The sequence below is a fragment of the Pinus tabuliformis genome, chromosome 5_1, assembly GCF_031772625.1.
Source record: "Pinus tabuliformis cultivar Carrire ecotype Pingquan chromosome 5_1, CPIR1, whole genome shotgun sequence".
Lineage (NCBI taxonomy): Eukaryota > Viridiplantae > Streptophyta > Pinopsida > Pinales > Pinaceae > Pinus > Pinus tabuliformis.
In genome coordinates this window covers 513055965-513083147 of record NC_142305.1, presented here as the reverse complement: position 1 = coordinate 513083147, position 27183 = coordinate 513055965, and the positions used below count along the sequence as shown (strand labels likewise).

Sequence of the window (27183 nt, the reverse complement as noted above, 5' to 3'; positions counted from 1 at the left end):
TGAAGATGGGCATCAACACACTGTTCCTGCATCTCAGTCAGCAATAGAGAACTTGGTTACACAGATAATTTTCGTTGATCAAGCTACCAGTGAAAATGCAATTTGTATCATCTGTACAGACGTGATGCCCGTTGGTGAAGCAGCGAAACAACTACCATGTAACCATCTGTATCATAGCCATTGCATCATTGAATGGCTTAATCGCAGAAATACCTGCCCGTTGTGCCGATATGAGCTGCCCACAGATGAGCCAGACACCCAGGAGTGAAATCTGCAGGAATTTATGATACGGGAGTGAAATCTGCAGGAATTTATGGTGCGGGAGCATTGGGATACTTACTTTTATTTATTTAAAAAAGTTCTGAAACTTCTGATTAGAATAAGCCCTCAGTCATCTGGTCTTTATTATCATCAAGGTATTCCAGATTCATGATTTCAAGAGTCTCCTTTTATAATATCATCACGGTATTCCAGGTTCATGATTTCAAGAGTATTCCAGATTATGTTTTATGATACAGGAGCATTGGGATACTTACTTTTATTTATTTTAAGAAGTTCTGAAACTTCTGATTAGAATAAGCCCTCAGTCATCTTGTCTTTATTATCATCAAGGTATTCCAGGTTCATGATTTCAAGAGTATTCCAGATTATGTTTTTTGGATAGTTGGTTCTTTTGTAAATGTTGACTTATATTATCTTATATACGGAATAGAGTAATATAAAATAAATTGATACGTATTATTTTTTCAATTATGTGTTTTCTAATTTTATATTTTTTTATATTGAATTTATTATTAGTAATGGCTTTAAAAAGATGCAAAGATTTGTCGTTTGGATTGTTAAATTAAAAAAAAAAAAAGGTTGTAATTTGATTTCACAATCATACAAAATATTTAGTGTTTTTAGATTTTAAATTTTATATATAGGTAGATATATAATTTTATTTTATTTTTAGAAGTTTTTATTTTCAATAATATGGTATTGGTTATTGTGCCATTACAGTTTTATTATATAATAGACAATTTTGCATCATGCAAGTTATGTTTTAGATTAGATGTAAAATGTTTTACAACTCTTCTTAATATAGGCTCAGCCTTGTTCTAATAGGTAAATTTAGAGAAAAAGTTGTCCACGGGTATGGGCTTCATTACAAAGTCATAAACTTTTATAATTTCTTAGTTCAGCTTTGAATGCATAATACATGAAGTTATTTTTTTGTTATGCATGCATGAACTGTAATTTCCATAGAATACACATAATTTATAATGTAACAATTTGAATCAAGTTAACACTGATTTGCATGGTTGGTTATGTGGTAACAACAATTAAGTAGATGCTTTGAATGGATTGGTACTCAATTTGAATGATGTACAATTTTGGAATCCACTCCAATGTGCCCACGAAATTGATTTAGTTTATGGTATTGTTGCCTTGAATCTTTACTTGTGATTGAATACAAATAGTAATTCAGATATGGTAACTCCCATTGTAATTATGAGTACCATTTTTACCATGTGTCAAGACTTCAGATTAGGTTAAAAATTGCAACAACAAAAAGGGATGGCTAAATAATTTCGTCAGTTACTTTGACTATTATTAGTAATTCAGATTTGGTAACTCTTATTGTAATTATGAGTACCATTTTTACTATATTTCAAGACTCCAAATTAAGTTAAAAATTACAACAACAAAAAAGAATGAGCAAATAATCTTGTCAATTACTTTGAGTATTATTCACAAATATAAAACAAACTGATAAATTCTCTCAATTAAATTCACTCACAACCCTTTTAAATCACTTCAATTAAAAAAGAGTTCTAAACTACCACTCTTAAATAGAAAAATGTTTTATTAAATTTTCTTAAAACTATTCCCATATCAAATGAACCCTCAAATAATTGTACTTGTTTTAAACTATCAAACGAGCCCTCTAGTAGTTGTACTTGTTTTAAACTATTTCATACTACCGTCCCTAATTATTCAAATGATAAAAATATTTTTGATTCCACAAGACCGTCCCTAATTATTCAAATGATAAAAATATTTTTGATTCCACAAGAGTGCTGCTTTTCCTACTCATGAGTCAGCCTCAATTGAATGTGATCTCTTTCACACTGTTTGCGGGCATATCGTAGAACCAAATCGTGAAGAAAAATGGTGGTAATAGATTGAATCTATAAAAAGTAACTCACTTTTAGAAATGCAGAATTGAAAAAGTTCAAACTCTGTAACATAACACCTCACTAACTAGAAGAAATGTAGTATTCAATATGTAAGAGAAATTGATATAAGCACTCCATATATCATTGATATAAGCACTCCATAGATCCAAGATATCATGGCTTCTTCTTTCCAACATGTAATAGGACAACTACATCGTTATTACATTCAATGCTCTAGATTCTAGATGAAACTAGCAAAATATTTCATCGAGAATCTATATAAAGTGGGCTAACAAATCAATTAACTAAAATTATTAGCAGGTAGACATAGAAGATTCTTCAAATATTGCCTCAAAAGATCTACCAGTAATACAATTCCTAAATTCATCAACTGGACTTTCTCCACCCCAAAATCTTCTTGAGATTCTTCGATCCTCAACTCTACAACTTAGATACACTCAATACATGCATTGCGTGAAAAACATTCAGACTAACTAATTATAAAAGAGCAGATCGATAAAAAGCCTTGCAGATTTGAGACCACGAATTCTGTCAGACTCAATTAATGGTTAGCCTGGAAGACCTTGATAAATGATACGAATTTCTCCACACTTTCCAATGGCATTGCATTATAAATTGAAGCCCTCATTCCTCCCACACATAGATGTCGCTTCCTCTGCAACATGCCCTCGCTTGTTGCCCATTTGATAAAATCACTCTCGAGCTCAGACTTCTCGAGTGTAAATGGAACATTCATCAGAGACCCGACTGACATTTCCATTGGGCAACGATAGAACCCATTGCTCGCAGCGATCACATCATAGAGAATCTTAGCCTTCTGAACATTTTTCTTCTTTATTTTGCTCAAACGCCCCTGTGCAAGGTGATCCTCAAACACCAAGCCACACATAGAGATTGTAAAGCAAGGTGGGTTGTTGTACAAAGACTTGTTCTTAGTGTGAATTTTGTAATCCAACATGAGGGGGTTGCTCTGTTGAGCATTTCCAACAAGGTAATTTCTGATTATAATAATGGTTACCCCTGCTGGCCCTAGGTTTTTCCAAGCTCCAACATAGATGAGCAAAAATTTAGAGGCATCCACAGGCTTGGAACAAAAGTTGGAGGACATGTTAGCCAAAAAGGTAGTGTCCCCTTTGACCGGATGGTAGTTCTTAAACTCAACATCATGAATGGTCTCATTGGCATTCTTAAACTCAACACCATGAATGGTCTCATTGGCACAAATATGTAAGTATTTTGCATTTGGGTTTAACTAGATTTCCTCCTTTGAGAGTATTTTGTATACTCTGTAGCCTTTCCAGACTAAGTCAGATTGGGCTTGCAAAACCTTTGACCTTCTCTAAAGGCCTTGTCACCCCATGATCCAATCACAATATAATTTGTTGTATCTTCTACACTACAACACAAGTTTAACGACAAGCAAGAAAATTTTGTTGAAGCCCCACCCTGAAAGAAAAGGACCTCATAATTTGCAGGAATGCTAAGAAGATTACGTAGATCAGACTCAGCCTTTTGTATAATAGAAGTGAACTCCTTACAACTTACCACTATGGCTCATCTCCATTATGTTCATCCCTGAACCCCTCCAGTTGTAGAGCTCTGCCTGAGCCCTTTTTTATAACATTTGCAGGAAGAGTCCTATTTGATAAAATCACTCTCAAGCTCAGACTTCTCGAGTGTAAAGCACATTTATCAGAGACCAAACAGATTTTTCCATGGGCAACGATAGAACCCATTACTCACATCGATCACGATTCACATCATAGAGAATCTTAGCCTTCTGAACATTTTTTCTTCTCTATTTCGCACAATCCCCCTTGCGCAAGGAGATCGCCAAAGACCAAGCCACACATATAGATTATAAAGCAAGGTGGGGTGTTGTACAAAGGCTTGTTCTCAACATGAATTTTGTAATCCAACATGAGGGAGGTGCTCTATCGAGCATTTCCAATAAGGTCATTTATGATTATAACAAGGATTACCACTGCTGGCCCACATTTTTTTGAGCTCCAGCATAGATGACCCTGAATTTAGAGGCATCCACAGGCTTGCAACAAAAGTTGGAGGACATTCCTACAACCAGAAAGGTAGTCTCCCCTTTGGGCGTAGGGTAGTTCTCAAACTCAACAACATGAATGGTATCATGGGCACAAATATGCAAATATTTTGTATTTTGGTTTAACTGGATTTCCTCCTTAGAGGATATTCTCGTATACTTTGCAGCCTTTCCAGACCAAGCCAGATTAGCCTTGAAAAACCTTTGACCTTCTATGAAGACCTTGTCACCCTATATCCAGTCACAATATAATCTGTTGCATCTTCTACACTACACAATTTTAACGACAAACAAGAAAATTGTGTTGAAGCCCCACTCTGAAGGAAAAGGATCTCATAATTTGCAGGAATGCTAAGAAGATCACGTAGATCAGACTTAGACTTTTGTATAACAAAAGTGAACTCCTTACCTTTGTGGTTCATCTCCATTGTGCTCATCCCCAAGCTCCTCCACTTGTAGAGCTCTTCCTGAGCTTGCTTTTTTTATAGCTTTTGTAGGCAGAGTCCTATTTCATAAAATCACTCTCGAGCTCAGACTTCTCGAGTGTAAATGGCACTTTCATCAGATACCTGAATGATTCTTCCACTGGGCATTGATAGAACCCATTACTCACATCGATCAGATCATGGAGAATCTTCACCTTTTAAACATTTTTCTTCTCTTTTTCGCTTAATCCCCCATGTAAGGAGATCCTCAAAGACCAAACCACACTTATAGATTGTAAAGCAAGGTGGGGTGTTGTACAAAGACTTATTCTCAGCGTAATGAATTGTTTTGTTCCTTTGTCATCTCCGTGGAACTATTGGATTCTGTAGTTCTAATGGAAGCGGAAGTAAACGAAAGAAATATTCTTGTGTCCTTAGGACGATGAATTGTTTTCTTCCGTTGTCACTTCCACAGAACTATTGCATATTGTTGTTCTCTCAGAAGCAGAGGTAAATGTCAGAGATCTTCTTGCACCAATGGGTAAAACGTCATCTTTATCTTTTGAAAGGCAGTTATCAGAGACAATTCCTGCACTCTTTGCTTTTGCCGAAGACTTCTAAGAAAGGATCAGATAGTGTGCAACTGACATGTAACCCAAACTCTTTGCATTTCTATATAGAGTACCAGTAGGAGCCCATCCTTTCTTTAGTCTACAGAAGTCATAGTTGCAAATATCTCGCCAAGCCAGACAAACCCATTCATATTTTTTTTAAACCTCCAGAATGTTTTCTCCATATCTCATAGATAACCAATCCCCACAGAACTGGCCTTGACGTAAGTTGCATTTTCTGCAATGTGTCCGTAGCCCAAGTGTCTTCTGTCTGCAATGATGACATGTCTTTCCCCGAACACATTCATAAATCCTATTGCCATTAGGCCCATACCCAGCTTGGAAAAGAACCCATTCAGTTTCGCATGACCGTAAAAGTTTCTCGTGCTCTTCTTTGTAAATCTCAGGTTTGTTTCCCTGTTGAAGCGAAGAATGGACCTCCCTCTTTTTTTGAGCTCCAGCACAGATGACCCCAAGTTTTTTTGAGCTCCAGCATAGATGACCCCAAGTTTAGAGGCACCCATAGGCTTGGAACAAACGTTGGAGGACATGTCAACAACCAGAATGGTAGTCTCCCCTTTCGGGGTAGGGTAGTTCTCAAACACAACAACATGAATGGTATCATTGGCACAAATATGCAAGTATTTTGTATTTTGGTTTAACTGGATTTCCTCCTCAAAGGATATTTTCGTATACTTTGTAGCCTTTCCAGACCAAGCCAGATTGGCCTTGCAAAACCTTTGACTTTCTCCGAAGACCTTGTCACCCCATGATCTAGTCAAAATATAATCTATTGTATATTTATGCCAATGAGACCATTCATGGTGTTGATTTTAAGAACTGCCCCATGCCCAAAGGGGACACTACAATATTTATGCCAATGAGACCATTCATGGTGTTGATTTTAAAAACTACCCTATGCCCAAAGGGGACACTACCTTTTTGGTTGCTGACATGTCCTCCAACTTTCGTTCCAAATATCCCGACAAGCCAGACAAACCCATTCAGATTTTTTTAAAACCTCCAGAATGTTTTCTGGATATATATAAGCAATCCCCACAAAATTGGCCTTGACGTAAGCTGTATTTGCTGCAATGTGTGGATACCTCAAGTTTCTTCTCTCTGCACTGATGACATATCTTTCTCGGAACAGAGTCAAAAATCTTGTTTCCATCAGGCCCATACCCATCTTGGAAGAAAACCCATTCAGTCTCGCATGACCGTAAAAGTTTCTCATGCTCTTCTTTATAAATCTCAGTTTTGTTTCCCTCTTGAAGCTGACGAATGAACATCCCTTTTTTTTTAGCTCTAGCATAGATGACCCCATATTTAGAGGCATCCACAAGCTTGGAACAAAAGTTGGAGGACATATCAACAATCAGAAAGGTAGTCTCCCCTTTGGGTGTAGGGTAGTTCTCAAACTCAACAACATGAATGGTATCATTGACACAAATATGCAAGTATTTTGTATCTTGGTTTAACTAGATTTCTTCCTCGGAGGATATTCTCGTATACTTTGTAGCGTTTCCGGACCAAGCCAGTTTGGCCTTAGCAAAAAATTTGACCTTCTCTGAAGACCTTGTCACCCCATGATCTAGTCACAATATAATTTGTTGTATCTTCTGCACTACACAAGTTTAACGACAAAAAAGAAAATTGTGTTGAAGCCCTGCCCTAAAGGAAAAGGATCTCATAATTTGCAGGAATGCAAAGAAGCTCACGCAGAACAGACTTAGCCTTTTGTATAACAAATGTGAACTCCTTACCTATGTGGTTCATCTCCGTTATGCTCATCCCGAAGCCCCTCCAGTCCTAGAGCTCTGCATGAGCTTGATTTTTTTATAACATTTGTAGGCAGAGTCCTATTTGATAAAATTACTCTCAAGCTCAGACTTCTCGAATGTGAATGGCACTTTCATCAAAGACCTCATTGGTTCTTCCACTGGGCAACGATATAACCCATTACTCACATCGACCGCATCATGGAGAATCTTAACCTTCTAAACATTTTTCTTCTCTATTTCGCTTAATCCCTCGTGTAAGGAGATCCTCAAAGACCAAGCCACAATTATAGATTATAAAGCAAGGTGGTGTGTGTACAAAGACTTGTTCTCAGCGTCACAATATAATCTGTTGCATCTTCTACACTACACAAGTTTAACGAAAAACAAGAAAATTGTGTTGAAGCCCCACCCTAAAGGAAAAGGATCTCATAATTTGCAGGAATGCTATGAAGATCACGTAGATCAGACTTAGCCTTTTGTATAACAAAAGTGAACTCCTTACCTGTGTGGTTCAACTTCATTATGCTCGTCCCCAAGCCCCTCTAGTTGTAGAGCTCTTCCTGAGCTTGCTTTTTTTATAACATTTGTAGGCAGAGTCTTATTTCATAAAATCACTGTCAAGCTCAGACTCGTCAAATGTAAATGGCACTTTCATCAGATACCTGAATGATTCTCCCACTAGGCATTGTTAGAACCCATTACTCATATCGATCGCATCATGGAGATTCTTAACATTCTAAACATTTTTCTTCTCTTTTTCGCTTAATCCCCCATGTAAGGAGATACTCAAAGATCAAGGCATACTTATAGGTTGTAAAGCAGGGTGGGGTGTTGTACAAAGACTTGTTCTCAGCGTTATGAATTGTTTTTTTCATTTGTCGTCTCCGTGGAACTATTGGATTCTGTAGTTCTAATGGAAGCAGAAGTAAACGAAAGAAATCTTACTGTGTCATTGGACGATGAATTGTTTTCTTCCATCCACACTTCCACAGGAATATCGCATTTTGTTGTTCTCTCGGAAGCAGTGGTAAATGTCCGAGATCTTCTTGCACCATTGGGTAAAACGTCATCTTTATCCTTTAAAAGAAGGTTATCAGAGACAACTCCTGCAGTCTCTGCTTTTGCCGAAGACTCTTAAGAAAGGATCAGATAGTGTGCAACTGACATATAACCCAAACTCTTTGCATTTCTATATAGAGTACCAGTAGAAGCCCACCATTTCTTTAGTCTACAGAACCCGTAGTTTCAAATATCCCGCCAAGCCAGACAAACCCATTCATATTTTTTTAAAACCTCCAGAATGTTTTCTCCATATCTCATATATAAGCAATCCCCACAAAACTGGCCTTGACGTAAGTTGCATTTTCTGCAATGTGTCCGTAGCCCAAGTGTCTTGCCTCTGCAATGATGACTTGTCTTACCCCGAACATAGTCATAAATCCTATTTCCATCAGGACCATACCCATCTTGGAAAAGAACCAATTCAGTCTCGCACGGCCCTAAAAGTTTCTCGTGCTCTTCTTTGTAAATCTCAGGTTTGTTTCCGTGTTGAAGCGAACGAATGGAACTCCCTCTTTTTTGAGCTCCACCATAGATGACCCCAAATTTAGAGGCACCCATAGGTTTGGAACAAACGTTGGAGGGCATGTCAACAACCAGAATGGTAGTCTCCCCTTTAGGCATGGGGTAGTTCTCAAACTCAACAACACGAATGGTATTATTAGTACACGTATGCAAGTGTTTTGTATTTTGGTTTAATTGAATTACTTGCTCAGAGGATATTTTTGTAGACTTTCCCAACCTTTGACCTTCTCTCAAGACCTTATCAGCCCATGATCTAGTCACAATATAATCTATTGTATATTTATGCCAATGAGACCATTCATGGTGTTGAGTTTGAGAACTACCCTACGCCCAAAGGGGACACTACCTTTCAGGTTGCTGACATGTCCTCCAACTTTTGTTCCAAATATCCCGACAAGCCAGATGAACCCATTCAGATTTTTTTAAAACCTCCATAATGTTTTCTCCATATCTCATATATAAGCAATCCCCACAAAATTGGCCTTGACGTACGCTGCAATGTGTCAATAGCTCAAGATTCTTCTGTCTGCACCGATGACATGTCTTTATCGGAACAGAGTCACAAATCTTGTTTCCATCAGGCCCATACCTATCTTGGAAAAGAACCCATTCAATCTCACATGACCCTAAAATTTTCTCATGCTCTTCTTTATAAATCTCAGTTATGCTCTAATTTATAAATCTCAGTTTTGTTTCCCTGTTGAAGCAGACGAATGAACGTCCCTCTTTTTTTGAGCTCTAGTATAGATGACCCCATATTTAGAGGCATCCACAAGCTTGGAACAAAATTTGGAGGACATATCAACAACCAGAAAGGTAGTCTCCCCTTTGGGTGTAGGGTAGTTCTCAAACTCAACAACATGAATGGTATCATTGACACAAATATGCAAGTATTTTGTATTTTGGTTTAACTAGATTTCCTCCTCAAAGGATATTTTCGTATACATCGTAGCTTTTCCGGACCAAGCCAGATTGGCCTTGCAAAAACTTTGACCTTCTTTGAAGACCTTGTCACCCTATGATCTAGTCACAATATCATCTATTGTATCTTCTACACTACACAATTTTAACGACAAACAAGAAAATTGTGTTGAAGCCCTACCCTGAAGGAAAAGGATCTCATAATTTGTAGGAATGCTAAGAAGCTAACGCAGATCAAACTTAGCCTTTTGTATAACAAAAGTGAACTCCTTACCTATGTGGTTCATCTCCATTATGCTCATCCCCAAGCCCCTCCAGTTCTAGAGCTCTGCCTGAGCTTGATTTTTTTATAACATTTGTAGGTAGAGTCCTATTTGATAAAAATCACTCTCAAGCTCAGACTTCTTGAGTATAAATGGAACTTTCTTGAGAGACCTCATTGGTTCTTGCACTGGGCAACGATATAACTCATTACTCACATTGATGGCATCATGGAGAATCTTAACCTTCTAAACATTTTTCTTCTATATTTCGCTTAATCCCCTGTGTAAGGAGATCCTCAAAGACCAAGCCACACTTATAGATTGTAAAGCAAGGTGGTGTGTTGTATAAAGACTTGTTCTCCGCGTGAATTTTTTAATCCAACATGAGGGGGTGACCTGTTGAGCATTGCCAATGAGGTAATTTCTTATTATAATAATGGTTACACCTGATGGCCGTACGTTTTTCTGAGCTCCAGCATACATGACCCCAAATTTAGAGACATCCACAAGATTGGAAAAAAAGTTGGATGATGTTAAAGAATAAAGGGCAATTATGTATAGTAGGATTCTTCTAGACTCGATAACAATTTGTGAAGCACTTTTACAATTTATCTTTGTTAGCTTGATCTTCTTCTCTTATTATTAGTGTATGTGTTTACTTCCTCAAACTGCTACCAAAACATAAGTACACAAGATGTTGGCTCCAAGCCAGGGAAAAACTTCTCCTCTTGAGAGTAAAAACCTTGCATCTCTTCTTATAGATATTTAGATGATGAATATCAGGACCCTTAACAAAATAGATTCAAAGTTACCTTCAAGATGTTTGTCACTATCTTTTGCACTGTTTGATCTATGATTCATTGTCTTGACATCACTGTACTTATTCTTCTTATGTTTTCATTGTCCTGTCACTGTCTTTGACATCTTCTCTTCTTGACTTGCCACAATTATTTGATTCCTCATCGGTTATACCAGAGATAAGTTATGCCACCAGTTAACGTTGCATTGAGAACTTGTTATTGTGTGAGTATATGTGCAATCCTTTTATTAGTCCTGAGATATATACATTACAGTGGATGATTTTTGCACTTCTAAAGGATGTCACCAAGGATTCCTTTCAGGCTTTCGATATATATATATATATATATATGATTGAGAGGTTTCCGAGATATCCTTATAGGCTTCCAGGAAACATATCGAGCTTCACACGTAGACTCTGAGAGATATACCAAGACTTTGAGATATATACCGAGACTTTGAGAGAAATCCCGATACTCTGAGAGATACACCGAGACTTTGCCTTTGAGACATGTCTGAGCTTTAACTACAGACCTTGAGAGAGATATATCGAGCTTCTGAGAGATATACCGAGACTTTGTCCTTCAAGACATGTCCACTGTGTATTTGATGATTGTAATGTGTGTTTTGAAGATTTGTTCTTCATTTGATTCTACGTTACCCTTATATGTATATAAGTCAACGATAATGCCTCAAGCCGACAAGAGACCCTTTGAATATCAGTCAACATGTCAAGGAGATATATTGCAATTTGTAGAGCGAATTTGCATGATGATAGTGACACTTATCTTGGAATGTACCCTTTGATCTTTGACCTTATGACTTTCATAACATTTATGGTGATACATAAAAATCCTAAAGACATCAAGAAGAAGTCTTTGACCTATGGTAAATACATATTGCTCATGAAAGCCATGATGCAAGGAATAACAATTTTCTTCATAAAATTATTGTTACAAGTCATAATGAAAACCGAACCTAGTTACTTTTCCTTCAACACTCCCTCTTAACTAGGGAGGTATTCATTAAATGGTACATGGCTATTCAACACTAAAGAGATCTCATAAAAGGAGTTGGACTAGTAATCGATTTGTATAGTATCATTATAACCAACATTGTCACATAGCAAGGCCTGGACTAACAACTCTATTTCTCAATAGATCATAGCACAATGTTGGCGAGACCAGTGATGATAAACACCTACATCACTACCTCTCAAGGTACATACCTACCCGGGTGTTCACTGAGTATGACCTTCTAGGATTATTCTTATCTTGGGTTCCCAACCCTCAAAGAATATCAGTCCTCTTGCCTACTCTTGTCTTGGATGCCCTACACATCCTCAAAGAGTATCGAATGCCAGATGATTACCCAATCCTCCCATTATTTCTTCCCAAGTGAAGACAAGAATGTTGTGTCTATCTCTTCCTCTTAATTGAAGAAGACATGCCCAAGTTTCCTCTGACAAGGAACTTGTCCAAGCTCCTTTGTAATAGGGAACTTGTTATAACTCCCTCTTGGCTAGGGACTTGTCCATTCATTAGTAACTTCTTCTTTGTGGATCCTTCAACTGCTTGATCTCCTTCCTTCCTTTGATGTCATGAAGTCTTTGTTTGAACTTCTTCTTGGCAGGGCACTGGCCATCAATCACTTTACTTCCTGGCTTGTCATGTCATTGCTCCTTCGTGGAAAGTGGCCTTCTTGATGTAGGTTAGGTTCTTTTGTCATCTCGATACTCCTTTGTCATTTGTCTATTCTTTAGAAGACTTATCACATAGATTCTTAGTTGTACTTTCTTGTTCCCATTCTTCGATTTAGTAGCCCTTCATGACTTTTATCCTAACCTTGCTCCAACATTAAATAGTTCTTTTGTTGGATGACTTCTTCATCATGACATCTTTGTAGGGTTGAATCAATTATTTGCACCTTAATATCTCCAAGGCCTTCATAGGTGTCAAGGGTCCTTTGATCTTTTTCTTCCTTTGTCATAGTTTTCATGCCTTCTTTCGGGATATATCTTTAATGGCTATTATCAGATAGTGATTCCTTATGACCATGGTGTTCTTCTCATGTTTGATCTCTTTCATCATTTTCTTCTTCTTGAATGGTTTAAATAACAACCTTATACTTCCTTCTTGGACTAGTCAACATCTCTTCTTTAACTTGCTTCTTAGTCAACAATCTTATACTCCTTAAGAGAGTATTTCTTCTTCACTTGCTTCTTGGACTAGTCAACCTTATACTCCTTATGGGAGCACTTCTTTATGTTGACCTTTATTGTAGTACATGCCTTCAAGAAAGTCATTGGTGAAAAATATTCTTTTTTATACTTGATCATGCTATAGAACCGTTCCCATGACCCAATAATATATATGACTCTAACCTTTGATGCATACATACCTCATCTTGATTCTACTTTGATCATCTTGGCTTCATTTGGTGGTCCTTCTTGATTGATGTAGCCTTTCATGCTTCATCTATTCTTGTTTGCATATCATCCTTATATTCCATGAATGGAATTCTTGTTGATACATACGCTCTTATTTATGAACCTTCTTTTGAAGATTCTTGTCATAAGATCTTGAAGATCCTCATCCTGCAAATGTTTGTTCCTTTTGATGATGGAGGCCTTCTATGATTTACAATCATGATCAATTATTATTTTATCATGGATGAGGTCCTATAATAGGTATGCTCCTTCTACATGAATATTTTGAGCTATATGTACACCATGCTCCTATATTCTAGAAGATATTTCTAACCATGCATTTTGTTCTATTTCTACATGCTCCTTCCATCCTATCTAGTGACATGAATTTTCTTATAATGTTCATGATTCCTCTACTAGCTTTCCTAATGTCTACCTTCATGAACTCAAAAGAGACCTTATTCAATGACTTCATTCATCTATGAGGACCATAACTATCGTCCTTATTTCATGCAAGGATCTTGTCATGAGTATTATGACTATCCTCTAGCATTTCCATTCCCTTGCAAACCGAAGTCATTAAATAAAAAATTGATTAAACATGAGAGATACTTACTTGGCATGTGAAGAGGAGATCTTCACCTTGATGCTTGCTTGGGCTGCCCATCATGAACCACTAGTATCCTTTTACCAAAACTTCTTTGGAGACCTTCTAGCATTATGACTTTTGTGATCGTGACATCACCGAAACTGCTTTATGATCTTGAGATCATCTTGACTCCTAATCATCTTCAAGGTACTTTTGACTCCTTTTATGCTAGAGATATTGCTATCTCACAAGTGGACTTTATCACACTCAATGTTTCCAGGAGTGTATGAGCATCATTCAAACTATGATTGTGATATTGAGAGATTCATATTCTGATCCGAGCACCATGCTATTGAGATCATGTTCAGATCTGAGATTGTGACAAGTATATCAATATGACACTGTAATGAGACAGTGATGTCTACTATACGAGTTGTGTAGAGAAGCACTATATTTGTGAGCTCAAACTTGTCACTGAATGATTGCTACTCCATTGCTATAGCTTCACTCAGATCTTCTTCATATTGATGTACATATATACCCATGGATGTTGTATTGAGATTCTTCCTTCGTTGTGACTGAGTTTACTCAATTACTCGAGTGTTAAGACAGAGAATATTAAAGGATCACCGAGATCCTTATCATCATAATTATGTTGAGAGTATATGATCCTTTACGTATGCAAAGACCATGAGTTCTTCAACATGATCCATTTATGCGACACTGTAATTATAGTTATACTGAAACATGGATTATTGTATATCTATGTTACCAGAAACGGGACGGTTGCCACCGTTCCCCGTAAAAAACATGTAAGAAACGGAAACCAGACGGAAACGCCGTTTTCTACGGTTATTTTAGCTAACAGGTGCATATGTTTTATGGGAAATCTTTTACCGGTGGTAGTTCGCTCTTTTGCATGTCATTCTCAGCCCTGTATTTTCACTCTTTATTGTAGATTTCACTCATGTATTCATTCAATAACCTAGAGGCTTATGCCAAGTATATAGAAAGTTGATCATTTCTGTACTATTGTCCCTTTTTTAGTTGATTTGTTTTCCTTTAACATATATATTGTTAAAATTCATAGTTTAAACACTATTCTATATGTGGCTCAAGAAATTCACATTTAATTGCAAATTCTATTTATTGTTTATATATATATCTAATTATTTGGAATTTTTTTTAAGGAAACAATAATTAGCTGAATGCGCAAAATGCATAAAAATGTATACACTTAATTGATTAGGAGGCATAAGAATGTATATATTTAATAGTCAATTTGCTAAGCATCAGTTTCTTATTTAAATTATTTAGGTTTTTAATAAAATTTGGGCTGGAAATTTAGTTGAAACTATATTGAAAATTGAAACTAACGTTGTATTTTTTATTTTTATTTTCATTTTCTCTCTCCTCGTTTCTTGAGTGCGAAACCTCCAAACTCTGTTTCTCGTACCGTTTTCGTTTCTCGTTTCGTTTCCTGTTTCTCGTTTCTGGTAACATAGTTGTATATGTGAAGAGACTGTGTGTGTCACTGTTAAGTTTGCGATTTACATATACCGAAATCAGGACTGTATGCTGAGATTCAAATATCATGCCGAGATTGTATCATAATGATTGTGACCGTGATGTCGAGTATATTCTTTTCTTCACCAAGAGTATTACGATTGTAGGTTGAGATATCATGCTGTGCTAATCGAGGAGTTTGAATATACTATTGAACTTCATCACCAAGATTATATGCCTGTTTGTGCCATCTGAATATTCATAGTGATCTGACTTCTGAGTACGAGTATTGGGACTTCACTTTAACTGAGATTGATCTTGACTTGTCTTGCTGTTGTATACTGCTTGTGTCTCTTCCTTCCTTAAACTGCAACCATAGCTCTGATACCATGTTGAAGAATCAAGGGAAATTATGTATAGTAGGATTCTTCTAGACTTGATAACAATTTGTGAAGCACTTTTACAATTTATCTTTGTTAGCTTGATCTTCTTCTCTTATTATTAGTGTGTGTTTACTTCATCAAACTGCTACCAAAACATTAGGATAAGTACACAAGATGTTGGCTCCAAGCCAGGGAAAAACCTCTCCTCTTGAGAGTAAAACCCTTGAATCTCTTCTTATAGATATTTAGATGATGAATACCAAGACCCTTAACAAAATAGATTCAAAGTTACCTTCAATATGTTTGTCACTATCTTCTGCACTATTTGATCTATGATTCACTGTCTTGACATCACTGTATTTATTCTTCTTATGTTTTCAGTGTCCTGTCAGTGTCTTCAACATCTTATCTTCTTAACTTGCCACAGTTATTTGGTTCCTCGTCGGTTATACCAGAGATAAGTTATGCCACCAGTTAACGTTGCATTGAGCACTTATTACTGTGAGAGTATATGTACAGTCCTTTGATTAGTCCCGAGATATATACATTACAGTGGATGATTTCGCACTTCTAAAGGATGTCATCGAGGATCCCTTTCAGGCTTTCGATATATATATATATATCCGAGTATGATTGAGAGGTTTCCGAGATATCCTTATAGGCTTCCGGGAAACATACCGAGCTTCACATATAGAATCTAAGAGATATAGCAAGACTTTGAGATATATACTGAGACTCTAAGAGAAATACTGAGAATCTGAGAGATACACCGAGAGTCTACCTTCCAGATATGTTTGAGCTTTAATTATAGACCTTGAGAGATATATATTAAGCTTCTGAGAGATATACCCAGACTCTGTCCTTCGAGATATGTCAATTGTGTATTTGATGATTGTAGTGTGTGTTCCAAAGACTTGTTATTCATTGATTCTACGTTACCCTTATATGTATATAAGTCAATGATAATGCCACAAGCCGACAGGAGACCCTTTGAATCTAAAGCCCACATGTCAAGGATATATACTATAGTTTGTAGAGCGAAATTGCATGATTATAGTGACACTTATAGTTTGTAGAGCGAAATTGCATGATGATAGTCATGCAAATGATAATCCAATTCCTCTACTTGGTTACCTTGACTCAAGCTTGCATAAACATCCTGAAAGTCATTGTCTAATGCATATTTCTCAATATAACTTTCATACAAAACATAATTATGCTTGAGTAAAGTAGCTGCACTAATAATATGTCTAGAAATCATATTAGCAACTTTATTGTAGATACCTTTCTTATACCTTATTACCAAGTGGAATTGTTGAAGAAAACCCATCCATCGAAAGTGCCTTGATTGCTGCAACTTAGATTGAGATTGCAAGTATTGAAATGGATGATGATTAGTGTGAATGATTGTTTCCTTACCCATCAAGTAGTGTTTCCACTTTTTTCACACTTTGTGCCAATGCATACAATTCCTTGTCATATGTAGGATAATTAATCACTGCACCATTCAAAGTTTCTGAATGAAAACATATAGGCTTACCATGTTGCATGAGGACTGAACCCATGGCGTAATCACTCGCATCAGTCTAGATCTCAAATGACTGTCTCATGTTTAGAAGTGCAAGTACTAGAGCTGAACTGATATTTTCCTTCAATGCATCAAAGGAATTTTTCCGTTTGCCTCCCCATTGAAAAACCATTTTCACACTTGTTAATGCATTCAAAGGAGTTGCTATAGAAGAAAATTTAACAATGAATTTCCTCCAATATTGGGTTGCTACCTAAAAACTTCTTACTTCAGTAACTATCTTGGGCCTTGGCCAATTCAAAATGACATCAACCTCGGAGGGATCTATTTTCAACTCACCTCCTCCAACAATATGACCCAAGTAAACTAAAGAATTTTTTCCAAACTCACACTTTGACATCTTTAAATACAACTGTTCTTTCTTTAAGACATCAAGTACATTTATGGCATGCATGATATGTGCATCACGAGGTTTACTGAAAATTAAGATTTCATCTAAGTAGACTATAACAAACTCATCAAGAAGTGGCCTCAACACATCATTCATCACATGCATGAAGGTAGTAGGAGCATTACATAAACCAAAAGGCATAACTAGCCATTCAAACAAACCTTGTTTTATTTTGAATGTTGTCTTCCAAATGTCTCCTTCAGAAATTGTAATTTGATGGTAGCCACTCCTTAAGTCCAACTTAGTAAAATATTTTTCATCTTTCAATTGATCAAGTAAATAATCTATTCTAGGCAGTGGATAACAGTTCTTTACCGTAATCTTGTTCAATGCATGGAAGTCCACACACATGCACCATGTTCCATCCTTCTTTGGCACCAAAACAATAGGTGAACCACATGGCGAAGAAAATGGCCTGATGTTCCATTTATCCAATAACTCTTGAATTTTATTTTTAATTTCTGCACTTTCCATAACTGACATACTATACATGTCAATGTTAGGAAGAGGGCTATCTTGCTACAATTGTATCTCATGTTGGATTCCTCTCTTGGGAGGCAATCCTTTTGGTTCCTGAAACATCTCATCATATTGGTTAACAACATCAACCAATTTAGATTTCAATCTGGAATCAAAACCTTTAAAAGCTTCATTATCAACATCATTCTTGGGTTTGATCATTATAAGCACAAAATTCTTGCTTGAATTCACTAGTATTTTCATCTGCCCCGAATTAACAAGTGAAAGATTTAGTTTCTTGCTATGAGCTCTCACAAGATATTCCATTCCATATTTGAACAAATTGTATTTGTTTTCATGTCTATGGAAGATAGCTTTTATGTCATAGAGATACAGGCTACCCAAAACTATACCACATATGTCTAATGGCACAACATCAAGCTCCACTTCATCTATGAAATTTGCATTAATGGTGAATTTTAGTTTACACTTTCTAGTTACCTGTAGTTACGCATTGTCACACACCCATCCAATTGAATATGATTTATGATGTGGAATGGTTTCCAAGTTTAAACTTTTGACAATGTTTTCATAAATAAGATTGTCTTGAGAGCCACTGTCGAAAAGTGTATCAATTTTGCTATGTTTTGAGATTACCCTTATGTGAAAAAGTTTTATCCTCTTCTTTTCATTTGGAGTTTCCTTGTGTGAATTTGAAGTACTAGTGATAGAAATGGATTCTTCTCCCTTCATACCCATGGATGTAATTTTAGTTTCATTGCCCTAATTAGATCCCAAATCCTGTTGAGTGGTTGTAGTTGTCTTTTGTTTTCCCTTGTTGTTGAATTTCTCTAGTTTCATTTTGGGATGAAGCGTCCAACAATGAACTTCATCGTGACCCTATTTGGAACAATGCTTGCATTTTAATTTCTCTCCTTCCTTATTTATAGATGCATTTTTATTTCCCTTCGCTTTGAAACCTTATCTTTTCCTTTACCCTTAAATGGATTTTTACTACCCTCTTCTGGAACTGTGCTTTTCCCTCTTGCCTGAAGATGAGTGGCTTACACACACACCTCATCTAAATTATTGGGATTAGACATAAGGATATTATGCCTAAGGTAGTTGTGTAATCCCCCTATGTACTTCAACAACGTGTTTTGTGATTGCAAATCTACACCTAACATTAGAGACCTTCTCTGAATTCTTGGGTGTAATCTTGCACATTTTGACCTTTAAGTTGTCTAAAGTTCTGCCAATTCATGATGGCTTTCTACATATAAGATAGAGGGTAGAATTGTCTTTTAATTGTAGCAATGATATCAGACCAAGAAATTGAGATCTTACCATGTTTTTTATCTCCTTTTGTGTCTTTGATTCCCACCATACTAGTGTTGCACCATCCATCCTCAAGGAAGATAATTGAATATTTATGTCATCGTCATGAAGGTTTTGAATTCTATAATAGACCTCCAATTGATGAACCCAATTGTCAAACTTCTCTACATTCACTTCACCATTATTCATGGGCAGTTCAAATTTAACATCGATTTTTAATAAGGGTGATTTACCAGTTCCTTTTGAGGTATGTTGATGAGTATGAGAAGGGTTGTGTTAGTGGAAGAGAGTGAAGATGTCTGTAAAGAAGAAGATGAAGAAGATGGTGGAGAGGGTGGAGGTTTACCTCCATTTACATTACCTCCTCCTCCTGATGAACCTTCTCCTTTGGGAGGCTTGGAGCTTTCACCCTACAGTCTGGTATTCCTCTCTTCATATAGGACCTTCACCATCTCTGTCGTATCAAAGAAAGCCTTCCTGAAGACCTTCTCATCCTTTGTCATGTTTGTAAGCTCTCCTTCATGAGACATGCTCACTAGAGTCTCAACTGCAACTTGAGGAAGAATTGGTGGTGGAGATTGTGGAAACCTTGCCCTCCTTCCCTTTGGCCCAACTTCAGGGCTTTCAACTAGCTTCCCTTCTCCTCTCTTGAGTTTTAACCTTGTAAGCATGATGTTCACTTGAAAACAATTAAATCCTTCTTGCACAAATAAAAACAAGAGCTCTGATACCAAACTTTATCTGATTAAGAAAATTATTTTTGTTGTGCTAAAATTCCTTTTCAGAATATATTAAAGGTGCTTGAGGATTCATGAAATTATTAAACATGTGTTTTTATGTAATTTTTATGTGGAAATTAACATAAACAAATGACCAAACAACAACATATAACAAACATAAACATCACCATAAACAATATCACAACAATGCATGATGAAGGAGTTCACCCCTCCTGGGCTACATCTCCTTGGTCCAACTTCCAATGGCTTGGCCCTCTCTATTATGCTCAAAAGTGTGAATACATCAATTTATAAAGATTAGAAAGCTCTAAAACATGTTCCAATGGCTCCAAAATGCCCAAAAATGCTTATGTAGCCTCTTTCTGCTTCTGATTTGGTAAAAAACTGAGGAAGTTATGGCCTTGCCCCATCTTTTGCTAATCGCATCACGAATTCCCCAAAATCTGGCACCATCCTACAATTTCGCCCAAAAACGCGCTAAAGGAGCGACAATTTTGCTGAAAACCAAGCGAAATTATCGGAGACTTTAAATGTCCGCTAATGCCTATGTTTTGAAAATCGTGGCCATGTGCCCAGGGCTAAGGCCAACAACCTGTCCCCACTAGCTGGGCCCCCGCTCGTCCTATGCTGGTGGTCGCATGCATGGTAATGTAACCAAGAGTCGGCGCCATGGGCTGGCCCTACTCCCAAACAACGTTGCATTAAAATTCAAATACAACTGGTGAATAATATGGGTAAGAAACACCTCGATGGCGTATTGGCGAAGACTTTGGAATATTGTTGGGAGGTCATAGGTTCGACCCCCGCTGCCTTCGCCTGGACTTTGAACATAATTTTGGTGGCCTCTTGGGTTGCCACATGGTGGCCTCTGGCTGGGCTACGTGTCATCTCATGGTTGGCCACCCCTCCAACCAATCAAAACCATCAAAATTCAACCAATAACAAGAATCCACTAGTCACATTGTGATTCGTTGGAGAAAACCCATTGACCAAGTAAAACTGGCACATACACTTACCCAATCAGCGCCACTAGCAGTATAGACTGCTGACTGGGTTGTCAATTTTTTTTTTTTTAATTTTCCTATTTGAGAAAGTGAACAGAACATGTTTTTGGGAGCATACAAATTTCGTTTTGTGCGAAAGGAGTTCCCTGGATTCAGGATGACGAGCACTACGCGCTCATCCAGGTTCCACACTAATCTGATAACTTTGAATTTTGAGTTATTTTTTGAGCACCTAATCACTGTAATTCATGATTAGTGGAAAAGGTGTGTTCATCGTCATCTGCACCTTTGCTATCAGCTGCTTGCTTGGGGGATTTTCATATATAACACACTCTTGTTGTTGAAAAATAACTCGTATACCGTCTACATCAATTGACCAACACTTATCAAATTATGTTTGATACAGGGACATAATATACCTCTGAGATTGTCTTCGGCTCCCCCTGCTTGGTAATAATATTCACCACTCCTTTGCCATCTACATCCACAGTCTTGTCAGTGCCCAACTTTACCTCTGTCTTCACAAATTGATCCAGGTTGACACCCAATTTCTTGTTTCCTATCAGGTGATTACTGCAACCATTGTCTAATAGCTACATATTATTAAAAGGTTCATGTATGGTATGGCAAGTTAGGAACATGGAGTCATTATTTTCTATGGTGACATTATTTCTCTTCTTTCCTTAATCAACAATCCTCTTCTTTCAATCATGGGCATAATGACCAAATTTATTGCAATAATAACATCTCACCTTGGATTTTCCAACTCTTTGATTGTTCTTGAAGCTTCTACTAGTACTTCCACTTTCTTGTTTCTACTCTTCTCTTCCATCTCCTTAACCACCATGTCTTCCACCTCGTGCTTTTCCTCTCGATCTACCTCTACCTTAACCTTTATCTCTTGAGATAGAAACCTGGATTTTAAAAGTTGTTTCTAAAGGTGGAATTCTTATTTTTGTCTATCCTTGCCTCATGGGATAGAAGTGATCCCAACATCTCAGCAACTGTTAATGTTGGAAAATCCTTGGCTTCTTCTATGGTTGCTTCTACAACATCCAATTTGGTAGACAAATATCTAAGGACCTTCAACATGCGTGTGGGAACCTATGCCTAAGTTTATGACTTAGTAATGCACTTGAGGCACAATCAACATGTGTGTGTGAACTCGCGCCTAAGTTATGACTTGTAACGAAACTCGCCATTGATCCCTCCAACGTTATAACACCCTAACTACCACTTGCAAGGTGAATTATAGCTTGAAGCAATAGAAAAAAAAATATTTCTCTTCTCATGGACAATTGTTGATCTGCTTTCTCCCTTGACTCTACAAAAAACCTCTCTCTTATACCAATTTTTTGGAAAGCCAGAGAAAGAAATGTACAAAATTTCACACACAATAACACGAGCTCTAGCTCTTCTATTGATCACACAAACTTGATGATTACAATGAACCTAGTGAGGGGTATTTAACCTTTTCGACTAGCGACTCACTCAAAATAACTTTGACATGCAACCACACACTAAATTTGACTTTACCCAAAATAAGACTTAACTCAAACTCACTCACACTTGACTCAGTTAACTGACTCTCTAAATTTAGACAACTCTGCATGCGGGAGTAATTAGCTATCTTTATCAATGTAGGCCTCTAAGGCTCCTCTGTAGATGATGGTAGTGATGGAATCCTCACAGATATCTCTACAATAGAAAATGGCCATTAAAACCAAGGTCTCGTTGCATACATATTCTGTGTGTTTCATTCGGTGAAGGATTATTTGTATCGTTCCATCCACTACTAAAATAGGGTGCTCTAAATGAACTCTCCAAACCATGGTATAAAATAGATCTGTTATGTGATTTTTCTAGCATGAGAGAGAGAAAGTGCAACATTACAGTAAGTGAAATCATATACGATACAAAATCCATGAGCACTAGGAAAGTACAATTGTTGAAAGCATTCCCTAATGACCAAAGAAAGGAATACCATATCATATAACCGTTCATCTCTTTCAACATGATTTCGGGCACTAGAAGGTTAGACGAGTTAGCTGACAAGAAATACATTATACTATGTCTTGTTGTTGAAAAATAACTCGGTATACCGTCTACATCAATATACCAACACTTATCAAATTATGTTTGATACTAGGGACATAATATACCTTTGATATTGTCTTCCGCTCCCCTTGCTTGGTAAGAATATTGACCACTCCTTTTCCATCTACATCCATAGTCTTGTCAGTGCCCAAATTTACCTCAATCTTCACAGATTGATCCAGGTTCACACCCATTTTCTTGTTTCCAGTCATGTGATTATTGCAACCATTTTCTAATAGCTACATATTATCAGAAGGTTCATGCATGGTATGGAAAGTTAGGAACATGGAGTCATTATTTTTTGTGGTGACATTATCTCTCTTCTTTACTTGATCAATTATCCTCTTCTTGCAATCACGGGCATAGTGACCAAATTTATTGCAATAATAATATCTCACATTGGATTTTCCAACTCTTTGATTGTTGTTGAGGCTTCTACTAGTACTTCCACTTTCTTGTTTCTTCTCTTCTCTTCCATCTCCTTGACCACCATGTCTTCGACCTCGTGCTTTGCCTCTCGATCTACCTCTACCTTAACCTCTATCTCTTGAGATAGGAACCTGAATTTTAAAAGTTGTTTCTAAAGGTGGAATCCTTATTTTTGTCTATCCTTTCCTCATGGGATAGAAGTGATCCCATCATCTCATCAACTGTTAGTGTTGGAAAATCCTTGGCTTCTTCTATGGTTGCTTCTACAACATAAAATTTGGTAGAGAAAGATCTAAGGACCTTCAACATGTGTGTGTGAACCTCTGCCTAAGTTTATGACTTAGTAATGCACTTGAGGCACAATCAACATGTGCGTGAACTTGCGCCTAAGTTTATTACTTGTAATGTAGCTCACCACTGATCCATCCAACGTTATAACGCCCTGACTACCACTTGCAAGGTGCATTATAGCTTGAACCAATAGAAAAAAAAATTATTTCTCTTCTCACGGATAATTGTTGATCTGATTTCTCTTTAACTCTACAAAAAAACCTCGCACTTATACCAATTTTTTTGAAAGGCAGAGAAAGAAATGTGCAAAATTTCACACACAATAACAAGAGCTCTTGCTCTTCTATTAATCACACAAACGTGTTGATTACAATGAACCTGGTGAGTGGTATTTAACCTTTCTGACTAGTGACTCACTCAAAATAACTTTGACATGCAGCGACACACTAAATTTGACTTTACCCAAAATAAGACTTAACTCAAACTCACTCACACTTGACTCACTTAACTGACTCTTTAAATTTAGACAACTTTGCATGCGGGAGATTAGATATTTTTTGACAATATAGGCTTCTAAGGCTCCTCTGTAGATAATGGTAGTAATGGAATCCCCACAGATTTCTCTGCAATATATAATGGCCATTAAAACCATTGTCTCATTGCGTAGAGATTCTGTGTTTCATTCGGTGAAGGATTATTTGTATTGTTCCATCCACTATTGAAATAGGGTGCTCTGAATGAACTCTCCAAACCATGGTAGAAAATAGATCTGTTATGTGATTCTTCTAGCATGAGAGAGAGAAAGTGCAACATTACAGTAAGTGAAATCATATATGGTACAAAATCCAGGAGCACCAGGAAAGTGCAATTGTTGAATGCATTCCCTAATGACCAAAGAAAGGAATACCATATCATATAATCGATCATTGCTTTCAACATGATTTCAGGCACTAGAAGGTTAGACGAGCTAGCTGACGGGAAATACATTATACTATCTCTGTTGAAGATTTTCGAACAAGTAATTGAAATCCATATTACCAACAATAAATATGATATTTTGGGGCAACGGGGTATCCATCACCCAGATAAGAACATCCACCACCATCATTTTCTCTATGTCACCATAAATCCCTGCAATTAATAGAGAATGTCTTAAGCGAGAATGTACTATAAAAATATCACTAGACAAAATGTACTGTAAAAATATCACTAGACAAATATTCATGACAAATTGCAAATGTGGTATGCTGAAAGAAATACCAGTCCTAAAGAACCATGAAAAAAGAAAGATGAAATGGTAAACCATGCAAAATTGAGGGTGGAAATGCGTGTATGTTTGCATTTGTAAAGTATAGTTTACAAATCACACCCCATCAAATTTAATAAAAAATTCAAATCCAATTACACTGTTGTTATGTTCCAAGAAATAACAGCCCTAAAATAACATGAGAAAATAACAGATTATACAAATTTATTATACAAATTTAAAGGGGGGAATGATTGCACCAAATTGCAGATAATGTTAGAGGAATCGTCATAGAGGATTCAAATAAAACTTCGATGTTGTTAATCCCAAATAAATACCAACACTAAAGTACAAGGATAAAATAAAAGATGAAAAAAGCACACTATGCAAACTTGAAAAGGGACATGATTGCACCAAGAAAATCTAGATACACTTCACAACTTAGGTTGAAGCTATCAAGTACAAAAGGATTTTTGGAGGGCTTTTCATCCCTCTAAACACCTAACCGAAGTTAAGGTCAATGAGAGTTGAATAACCATAAAACAAAAAAATCATTAATTCATTGAGGGCTTGATGGGAGGCAAATCAGAGAAGCGTGGACAACGATTGTGGTGATTACGAGGAGCGATCTGCTACAGTCAGATTCTAGTGTTAATGAGCATTTGATGAACCTTTGTTTGCGTCTTAGAAAAGAATTGATACGTGTAGAGAAATGATCATATGGGTTGTCGCCACCACCTATTGTATGAACGTTTATAATGCAATGGAAACTATGATGGAAGAAGGTAAAATTTTACTATGACCATCACAATTGGAATGTAAAATTGTGATTTGGGGAAGAAGGCAGGGGACAGTTCACCGTATCCCACCACAATGTTGTTCTTCCTATTTCCATCATTCTCTCCTTATTCCTCCCACCCTCAGCTCTTGAAAATAACATGGAGGATTGTGGAACAATATAATAGAAAGCAAGTAATGAATACGTTATTTTTTTTTTTTTTTCTTATAAAGGGTGAAGTTAGATGAATGAAAAGTGAATAAAAAACCATGTGCAAATTAATTGATTTGTGTGGGGTTTATTTCTATTTGGATCACATGTTCAAATATTATGAGAAGGGATTGAGGAATGGAAGTTATTTTGCAAAAATTAAACGAGCCTCATACAATCCTAACCTTGAGTTTAGATCCTGGCCTAACCTTAGCCTAGTTTAAAAAAGAAGAAAAAAGAAAAACAGTAAACAAAGAAACAAACATCCAAAACACTTTTCACAAGATGTTGATGACAACAATAAGTATGAGGCTTGAATTGGGTAAACTAACTGCAAGTGAAGCTGACAAAAATGGAACTGTCTACCAAGTCTAGTTCAATGGTATAGCAACAATAATTAGAAAACAATGATTATGCTTCATAAATATTACATTTTAATAGTATAGCAACAATAATTAGAAAAATTGGATTATGCTTCATAATTATTACATTTTAAATATTAAGAATAGGATTGATTAAGAAGAAGACATGGAGCAGGTGAGGTCCAACTGAGTAATTTTTTCCTTATTTGTTGTAAAAGATATTGATATTTTTTACTTATTTACTATAAAAGCAATGATTTTCAAAAGTAAAAGATGAATGTTGTCACAGAATCAATTCCATGCCTACCAATGAATATTTCCTCTTGAACTCAACTTATTTGCTTAAAATTGTATGAATTAAAATGGGGAAATATGTCCCCTGATCAGGGTGCGAGAGAGAAAATCTCGATCATCTCAATAGAAAATGCATGTTCTACGGATCCCAAGGTGCCCCTACGCCACCCTCCACATGCACGAAGCACATGGAGGGGTGGTGGATTGCATGATCACAATCAATGCAAGGTGGGAAGGTGGTAATAGAATGAAAACGTGGCAAGCTCCTGACTTTTTCGTCAGTGAGATTGGTAAGTACTCCGTCTGTGATTTGTTTTGGCATAGTATTGGAGTAGAGCAGTTCGACAGGCTGTTGAAGAATTATGTGGAGGTATTTTGAAGGGCTCGAGTTCTCCTGCAATAGGTCGCCGACCTCAGGTATGTTC

General features: G+C 36.8%; 1 protein-coding gene and 3 pseudogenes across 1 annotated transcript; all 4 read right to left on the bottom strand.

The window, feature by feature from the left end:
* Nucleotides 1-2724: 2724 nt before the first annotated feature.
* On the bottom strand, nt 2725-3820 carry LOC149165760 (phosphoserine aminotransferase 1, chloroplastic pseudogene; annotated as a pseudogene).
* A 1-nt stretch (nt 3821) lies between these two features.
* LOC149165759 (phosphoserine aminotransferase 1, chloroplastic-like) lies at nt 3822-4721 on the bottom strand (annotated as a pseudogene).
* A 23-nt stretch (nt 4722-4744) lies between these two features.
* LOC149165758 (phosphoserine aminotransferase 1, chloroplastic-like) lies at nt 4745-6464 on the bottom strand (annotated as a pseudogene).
* A 1840-nt stretch (nt 6465-8304) lies between these two features.
* Nucleotides 8305-8742, bottom strand: LOC149165757 (uncharacterized). The gene has a single exon (XM_089429925.1). The coding sequence runs from the start codon at nt 8740-8742 to the stop codon at nt 8305-8307; it is 438 nt and encodes a 145-aa protein (XP_089286051.1).
* Between the last annotated feature and the right edge of the window lie 18441 nt (nt 8743-27183).

Coding starts and splice junctions, on each gene's coding strand:
- LOC149165757 (XM_089429925.1), bottom strand. CDS start 8,742: ATGCCTAAAGGGGAGACTACCATTCTGGTTGTTGACATGCCCTCCAAC.